Raw genomic sequence first — 9225 nt, 5'->3', positions numbered from 1 at the left:
TTTTTTTTTTTTTTTTTTTTTTTTTTTTTTTTTTTTTTTTTTTTTTTTTTTTTTTTTTTTTTTTTTTTTTTTTTTTTTTTTTTTGTGTGTGTTCAACCCAAAGTTTAGGGGAAGAAACTGCCATTAACTGGTTCCAGAATTTTTTAAAAGACTTTGACGCAAGGCACTGCCATTGCACGCATCATCATAAATGTGTGGGTCGTGCCTTCAACCTTTCAACTTCTTTCATCTTGTCCTTCAAATGCGAATGTCATAAACTGAATGCGCTGAAGGTAGACTTTTATTGAAATCTTCCCAAATTATAAGAGGAAGCTCTGTTTAGAAGGATCCTTGATTGTTTTAGATATTTTCCGCAGCTGTATCTTAAACTCTAACATGAGCTCTTTTAAGGGTAGGGAATTGATGACCAGCGGGGAACAATCAAATTTTCTTAACATTTACTGTTTGAGCTTTTCTATTTTGTTGAATCAATTCATTTAATGCTAATTAGTTTTAGAATTGTTAAGTAGCTTTCTAGTTGATCAAATGGTTGGTAGTATTTGATTGATTGACAATGCCCATTAATATGGTGTCTGTCTTCGTAATCATGCCTTTTTAATGAATAAAGATTAGAGGAGCAAGTTATACTCACCAAGTAAGGAGAAACATGCCCAAATTTTAGCAGGAACTTGAGGGTGTTTTGCACCAATAGGCCTGCAACAACTCCCTGAAAAACATTTCAAATTAGTCTATACAATTAGAAAAATGTAATAAAAAAGCAAAATCATAGATGTCAATATGATACATTAGTTAGTGTTAGCCAACCTTGAATTATGCCATCATTTGTGGAACATATTTTGAAGTTCTAATAGGAGTGGTATTTAGAGTAGTGTTCTTATATACCTACTGGCAGATATTTTTGGAATAAGAAAACAAGAATTAAGTTCTTTCTCAAAAAATACTTGACACCTTTTCAACTACTTTCAAATTTGCTGAAATTTTTTCAGAACGAAGCTGAAAAACATGAAATATTGTTTGAAAGTGCTTTTGACTTTCCAAACACACATTTGCTATGCTAACAGCGATTTTCCGATGATGGGAGCGTCTTAATAACAATTCCCAAAATATACCGTGTATTGAATAGGCAATGTGAACCTAGAAACAAAAAACGTCATTACAAAAAGGTTTATGGTTTTCTCATGGATCTAGTACAGTTTCCACCCCTGGTTCTGTATGCAAGTTAGCAACGACTCTTGTACCGAAGAAAAAAAGATATTAGCAAAACAAATTATCTGATGCAAGTAATAGCAATTATTTTTTTTGTCCCTCTATACAAATTTTGATGCCTACGGATGCAAGCAGCCAACATATTGACAGACCTAGCTAACCTTGGACTAGTTCCTAAATAATTTTCAAAACAATAATTATTTCCACATTTCCTTTTTGTTACTTATTAAATGCTAAACATGTAAACAAGTTCATTGATGGTTTTAGAACATAATTTATATAAGAAAACCTAGGAATTATGTGTTCGATTAAAGGAGAGATGGTGTGTATCTCCCCTGACAGGATCAGGAACAGCCTTCCGGCTTCCCTATTAACACATGCAGTTTGGGACTTGTATCAGAAACGAGAAAATCCTTACCATTGTTGTAGGTAAAGATGCAGCACAAACCCCTTCTCGTTTGAGTGTTCGTTCATCTATGCCAGATGCTACAACCTGAACAAAGAAAATAAATGAATAAACCCTTCCACCAATGAGCAATGACATTAAAAAAGAGATGATGAGGAAGGTACACCGTCAGGTGAACCATATAAACAAAGTTATTGCAGTTAAGAAACAGCAGAACATGGGTTTTGTAGTTAATATACGTATACAACATCTATACTAAAATTGAGAAATCTCCAAACATTCAAGATCCTGATTAGAGAGGAGGAATACCAGAGGTGGTGCACAAGCAAAACAGGCGGTTTCACCAGGAATAAGCAACTGAATATGACCAGAGACAGCATCCTCGGAAACACCTAAACAAAGCTCCAATTTGCGAAGTCTTAGCGATATATGTGCAAATAAATATCTTAACAAATCTCCAATTTGTAAATAATTAATGCTAATGCGCAAAGTAATTATTTCTTTTCATAGGTTTAAGTTATAAGTTTACTTCTTGAGGACTCTAAACTTTAAAAAGTATCTAACAAGTCACAAACTCAAATTCATGTCTAATAGGATTTTGAACATTTAAAGTGTCTAATAAGCTCCTAAACTCTCGAAAGCTTGTATCTAAAGGTTTCTAAACCATTAAACATATTAGAAACTCACAGACATTTGACGCAAAATTAAAATGTCATGCACCTATTAGACAGAAATTGTCAGAGGACTAAACTTACAATTTAATATTCTTTTTATCTTTTCGTATAAAATATGAGTATGATTTTGTTAATCTAAGAATGGTTGCCCGCATGCCCTACTTAGATTTGAACTAAGAAGCTAGCATAAAATATGCTTCCAAAATATCACTAGGCTAGTCAAAATAACAGTAGCTGTGATTGTGAGTTCACATTTATCACCTTTATAATAATTGTATAAATTTATTTAAAAAATCAAAGTAGAACTATTCCTAAGAGCGGATTATTTTAACAAGGAGTTTGAAAATCATCCTGCCCATGGTATCAGGCATTAGCACTTGTAACGCATACACATTCAAATCATTCTGAGACCTTTTCCAGTCGTAACTTAAAACCCATATCTACGTTGAGATGCTTCCCAGACCTTTTCCAGTAGTAACTTAAATCATTCTCATCCATGAAGTAAATTTTTTGTTGATGTGTCAATAAAAATTATATCGATAAGACATGCAAGAATATTTTTTTTTCTTCAATATGTCAGTGAAATGTCAAGAAAACTTAGACATGTCATTGTCGACAACCACCAATAATATTAATATAAACTAATGATGATGATTAACAAATTAATTAAAACAATTTTATCAATTATTGAGATTTCCATGTTTTCCTCAAATATCTGTGGAGACATTTAATCAATGATTTCATAAATTTGAGTGTTGTACTTCTAAATTTCTATTGACATCAATTTACAATTCCTAGTACTTACCAATACATCAAAATTAAGTTTTTAGGTGTTCTAACTCACTTGTGTGTGCTATGTAGTCAGTTAGTGAAAATATAACTATGCCACTTGCATCTGTCGGTAATTTGGCAGTTTCAAGCTAACTTTATTGATTTTTTTTCATCTTTTCAATTTTTTATATCTTATGAAAGCTAACTCTATTGAAATCTATCTAAATAAATGCATAAAGGGAGGACTATGTATAAAAATTCATTCTCAGGAAAATGGTCTAAATAAGAATATTTCTTGCTTACCGGATTCCATCCATGTCTGATTTAGCTCATTGCAAGCCTGTCTATCAAATTTTAAATATTAACGTCAAAGTACAACAACGTACATAGTCTTATATAGCCATATATACCAAAAAGAAAAAGTAGATACTGAAGAAACTTGCCTGATTAACAGCCATCCTTGCTTCATAGTTATCAACACAACTTAAGACAAGATCCACTCCACTGCCTTCCTTAGTAGGGGAAAATGATTTGTTTCTCAAACTTGACATACAAGTTTCAAAACCTTGTACAGTTGTGATGTTCAGCGTATAGCTCTGTGAACAAAATGAACCCATCAGAATGAGGACTAAAAGAACAAAATGAAACAGATATTTTGCATAATTTAATGTTGTGATTTATAGTGAGAATGAAGAGTAAATTAGCTATATCTTTTCTTAGAACTATTCTTTGTGATAGCACGAGTATTATAGAAAATTATACATAATAGTAGGGGAAAAAACATAAAAGTTCCATTCATTTTCTGTCACGTACAAAGAAAATTCGTTTTTATGCACAAACTATTACAAGTCATTTGTGGTTATTATTCATCAACAAAGGTGCAAGTAGTAGACCAGTAGTATAAAAGGCTAACCTCAAGTACAACATCGGGGTTTATATCTGCAAGAGTCTGCACTGCAGCATCAGTTTTTGTCATACCAACCTGAAAATATATTGGGAAGGTAAACTAGTGAACAAACAACAACTTTACATTCAGCTGCCTTATATGTGGGTACAAACTTAGAACTAAAAGACCTTCCAGAACATGAAGAGTGTAGCAACATGAAAATGTAAATTTACAGCCAGGTATACAACTAAATGCAGGAAGAGATCAAAATTAAGAGCAAGCACATCCAATTCTTAAACCACACAAGACCCCCAGGTAAGAAAGGGGGACGAAATACTGAAATGATTACCTGCTCGGGACGAAAGAAGAGTCTATTCATGTTAGCTAGCTCCACTTTATCATAATCATATAACAACAAACGACCTATTCCACACCTTGTTAACATCTCAGCTGCAACACTTCCAACACCTCCAATTCCCTGTAGATGAAGAATGAAATGACATAACAATTCATTATAAAAATTAAACAACAAAATGTCTGAAAGTTGAAAACCATAGTGAAAACATATTATATGAGGGAAGACATATAACCATGTATCTCAACTTCTCAAATTGAAACTCTAGAAAACACATAAAAGAAAGAGGAGATGAATACAGACAACTATGGCAACTGAAAACTCCCGTATTCTTTCATAGTTTTCTACAATGCCCATCCTCTGAAGAGCCATAAGCCTACTGTAAGGGTTGCTATCTACCACCTCAGCACTCATGTCCTGCCACCATTTCATTGATGCATGTGTTCATCAATATAATCATAAGCTTAAATTAAAAAGCAATGGAAGAAATCAACATATGACAGGGCATAGAACAGTCACCTTAACTCTTGATCGCCGTACTGGTCCTGACTTCGAAAGATTCGTGAGACGCTCTAAATGCAATTGAAGCTGGATTGGACATAGCCAGAGAGCAATTGAATTCAGTGTTAGAATAATCTAACACTCAACACATTTACAAACTATCTTCACTAACGTAATCTCCTTTACATTATGAAAGAGGAACGTTCTCAATTCTCCATAGTGAAAGATACACTTGAATACTCATGCAAAATAAAACCATACATGCAGGATTCGCGGGTAAATTAAAAGGACGTAAAACAGGTTCAACCACACGCAGAAAGAATTCGACAAAGAAATCATTCAGTTAAAGAAAAAAAAAAAAAAATCCAGCCAGAACATAGGCACAATTGTTCAGGAAGTTAATTCCGAACTAAATGATCAAAAGAAATGATGCAGAACTGAAAAGCAGAAATACCTTATCAACCGGGCCCCGATGAGACGGATCGGTTAGCGACTGCTTCAGGGATTCGAGATCGTTCCACATCTCTTCCAATTCCACCTCCATTTCTGCTCCCACTCTCGCTCTCTCTGACGGAGTTCCTATTGACTCTATACAGAAATCCTACAAAGTCAAAGAAATTCAACGAAATTCTCAAGATTAAGATGGTATCCTCTTAAATTAGATTCGCCGTTTTATTTTATTTATGACAGTCAGCCATTCATAAACAATGCGCTCAAAGATATCGGCGTGCTGCCCAGATCGGCTTTCTGTTCAGAATGGTTCCCGCGGTAATCGAACGTCGGGAAATTTTTGGGCTGCAATTAGGCCCAATAAGAAATTTATGGGCCTTTATTAGAACCATCCCGTAGTGTCCAGTGGGCTTTTGTTGGCGTTTTTTCATTACATGCGAATTTTGTATATTTATAAATAAATAAAAAATCCTAATAAATTCTATTTTATGCATTAAAAATAATTAACAAAATGGGTTATTTTAATAAAACCATTTTTTTTAATTTCTCATCACATTTATCTCATTTTAAATTTTCATTGGTCCTTTTTTTTTTACTATTTAAATATTTTTAAAGTTGAATGATGTTAAAATAACAATTTTTGCTTACATAAATATTATAATCAAGATACTTTTTATTTTAAAATTTCCATTCAAAATTTTAATGCAAAATCTATAATTTATGACGAAATATTTTAATTAATTTTATTACACGATAAATACTATATAACAAAATTAGTATATAATAAAATTAGATAGTGAAATAACATTTTTAGATATGTGACATAAATGTAAATGGGGGAATGAATAATGGATGTAACATAAATATTGCCTTTTATTCTCAAGCACACACATCTTTCATTCTTATCTTAAATTCATTAATGCTCTGTGGACCAAATAAAAAAGGAATGAAGTAACGTTGATGGTTTTTCCAGCACGCAACAGAAATTTTAAATAATAAAATAAAAAATATTAATTAGAAATTTAAAATTAAAAAAATGACGTTAATAATAGAATGAATCAAAAAAAATTTAAAAGAAATTAATGTTGGCGATGTAATGTACTTGTAGGCTCTCATAGCTAAGAAATTTGGGCTCACCTTATAATGCTCTAGACTACTGTGTAGATTTCAAAGTTCCAATTGATTCTTCATCGATTGTCTATCTGTGTAGTCCCTAGTCCCTTTTCAAGATTAGTTTACGGTGTCATAGTGTCGACCTTAATCCGTTACTACATTCAATAGACATGTTCATACTAAAGCACCTACCCACATAGTCCATAATCTCTTCCAAGATCGATTTACAAAGTTGCAGCGTCGACACTGACTCTCATCCTGACACCTACTCGTGTAGTCTCTAGTCCAACAACGATTGGTTTATAAGTTAGTCTATTTCTAGGCTCGATAACAAGGGTCCAAGACTCCATATACCAATAAGGTGCATATTTTTTTTTACATAAAAAAATAATAATTTTATGTTATCTGAACTCATAAATTTTTCTGGAAAAACTCTGATTAGATAGTAGGGATATTCTTCATTCTGAGAAGCGAAGAAAAAGTAACATAACTATGTCACAGAATACAGGAATATCGAGGCCAACATATGTCGGACACATCGGTGATACTTCATTATTAGTATATAGGTGGACTTTTGAAAGGGCCAAGCGAATGTTCCCTCACGACGCGCCCACTTTCGGTGGTGAGTTTTGGGCATTATGTGGGGGTGCAGCCACATTTTTAGCCCACCACTCTGCATTGGATTCCCTCCACCAAACCACATCCTTAGCCTTGCATTTTTCATACTATATATTATTTTAATATTTGGTTGAATTCCATTTTAATCATATCTCATTTACCCTCTGTTTTTAAATAAATATATTTAAAATTATTTTCTTTTTATTTTAAAAAAATCTTAATTATTCGCACTCCATACTCAAATATCAAATATCTATAAGTCACAATGCATCACTACATCGACTACAAATATTAAATATTCTTAAATTCCTATAATAATTTTAAAAGTAGGGTACAGTTGGGTGAGTTGATCAGACCAAAAAATATCAATTCAAAATAAACCCATTTCAATTTTTATGGTTTGAGTTGGATAACCGAGATTAATTTGAATGATCTTACACATTCAAACACGAACAACAAATATTTAATATTTATACTTATTAAATAATATCCACAATTCAAACATCGAAAAAGTAGCTCAATTCCTTTTTCTAAATTTCTTTAAGTTCTCGTATCATGTCATATAAATTCATCTATAACAATTTTTAATCAAAGTCAAACGTAAAAGGTATAATAAAAATTTGTTAAAACTCGATAACACTAAATAAAAAAATTATCCAAACACATCATATAGACTAAAACAGATAGTTAGATTTAATTTGTTGTTAGCAAATTTTAAATTTAAGCAACAAAAGCTTAGACTTGGTCAATTTATAACCACACAAATATACAATAAACAAAGATAACAAAAAATAAATGATAATCATCGTTATGTTCATACTGTTCTTCCTTCAAAAATGAGAAAAAAATAATAAACAAATACGTTTTTGTGCAAAATTTTCAATAGCTTAAACTTGTAGAGAACAGTGTTTGATTTAAACATCTAATCCGAAAAAGGAAAAAAAAGGTGATCAAATCATGGTTGGCTGCTGCTTTTTCTATTCGACAGCCAAAAACTATATGATTGATATATAAACATATATAATATAATCTATCGTACCTATGTCGACATTTAGTAGTTTAATTATCAAATTCATTATGTCGATTTATCGAAAAACTAAAATTTATATGATACGTGTTGGTGTGTAAATTTAATTGAGTAAATACTTGTTTGTAACAGCTCAAACCCATCCCTAATATCGTCGTCAGCTTCATGATTTTTAAAACTCGTCTATTAGGGAGAGGTACTGATCGGGTCAATGGTTTGTAACGACTCAAACCCACTGCTAGCAGATATTGTATGCTTTGACCCGTTACGTATCACCGTTAGCCTCACGGTTTTTACAATGCATCTACTGAAGAGAGGTTTCCACACTATTATAAGTAATACCGACGAGAGGTTTTGAAAATGTTTGCTGAAACCACCCCACCTAAACGGTGGTAAAAGTTCTCTATCTATTATCATTTAAAGAAATATAGTAAATTACAAATAATATGGAAATAAATATAAAAGTAAAGAATAATAAATGAATACAATATATTTACCTTTAATAAAATGGCAAATATGGTAAGTCGTAACCCTTTATAATAAAGGGTCAACTATCTTTAAAGGTTTCCACACTTTTATAAGGTTTTTAAAATGTTTGGTGTCTAGCTCTGATATCATTTGTAACAGTCTAACCCACCGCTATCAGATATTGTCCGCTTTGACCTATTACGTATGACCATCATATAGAAACTTCATTACGTGAATGAATGAGATCTTGACTGCTTGGCATTTAACAATATTACATCAAAGTAGTATATGGCTCGATAGTATTACTTGCATATCTTTAATGATCGACTCATTAAGAAGAAATTTCATTACGTGAAAAATTATTACATTGTTCATACAATTAAAGTTGGTGTACAAAGCTAAAGCATCGAAAGCTATAGATAATCATCCGAGATTTTTGGCTCGGTGTCAAGCTCTCGGGTCGGTCGGTCGAGGCTTTTGAAATCACATATAATAACATTATGTAATGTACATAAATATTTTTAATTATTGACGGTGATAAAATATGGCGTTGATGTTGATGTCATATAGTTGAATATATGTAGTGGAATATTACCTAAAGATAGCTGAAGACGGAACCCACAAAAAAATAAATTACATTAAATTAAATTAATTAACACGCAACAATAAACATTAATGAAAACTGAGATTATAAATTATTATTATTTTAATAAATCTTTTTTTTTTTTTTTTTTTTTTTTTTTTTTTTTT

General features: G+C 31.8%; 1 protein-coding gene and 1 non-coding gene across 2 annotated transcripts in view; one reads left to right on the top strand and one right to left on the bottom strand.

The window, feature by feature from the left end:
- Positions 1–5508, bottom strand: part of LOC111495339 (ubiquitin-like modifier-activating enzyme 5) — a 7920-nt gene extending 2412 nt beyond the window's left edge. The window contains exons 1-10 of the mRNA XM_023145324.1: positions 5254–5508; positions 4818–4886; positions 4602–4715; positions 4293–4421; positions 3971–4039; positions 3501–3653; positions 3361–3397; positions 1922–2004; positions 1625–1699; positions 632–706 (exon numbers count right to left, since the gene is read on the bottom strand). Of these exons, the coding sequence (XP_023001092.1) occupies positions 632–706; positions 1625–1699; positions 1922–2004; positions 3361–3397; positions 3501–3653; positions 3971–4039; positions 4293–4421; positions 4602–4715; positions 4818–4886; positions 5254–5343 (894 nt within the window). The 5' untranslated portion in view covers positions 5344–5508. The remainder of the gene's footprint in view (positions 1–631; positions 707–1624; positions 1700–1921; positions 2005–3360; positions 3398–3500; positions 3654–3970; positions 4040–4292; positions 4422–4601; positions 4716–4817; positions 4887–5253) is intronic.
- Positions 1507–1621, top strand: LOC111495855. Its single transcript, XR_002720378.1, has one exon. It is a non-coding gene; the product is annotated as a U6atac minor spliceosomal RNA (small nuclear RNA).
- Positions 5509–9225: the final 3717 nt, after the last annotated feature.

The sequence above is a fragment of the Cucurbita maxima genome, unplaced genomic scaffold, assembly GCF_002738345.1.
Source record: "Cucurbita maxima cultivar Rimu unplaced genomic scaffold, Cmax_1.0 Cma_Scf00021, whole genome shotgun sequence".
NCBI classification, from domain to species: Eukaryota; Viridiplantae; Streptophyta; class Magnoliopsida; order Cucurbitales; family Cucurbitaceae; genus Cucurbita; species Cucurbita maxima.
Note: the sequence above shows the minus strand (reverse complement) of the source record. Positions and strands in the feature narration are given on the sequence as shown.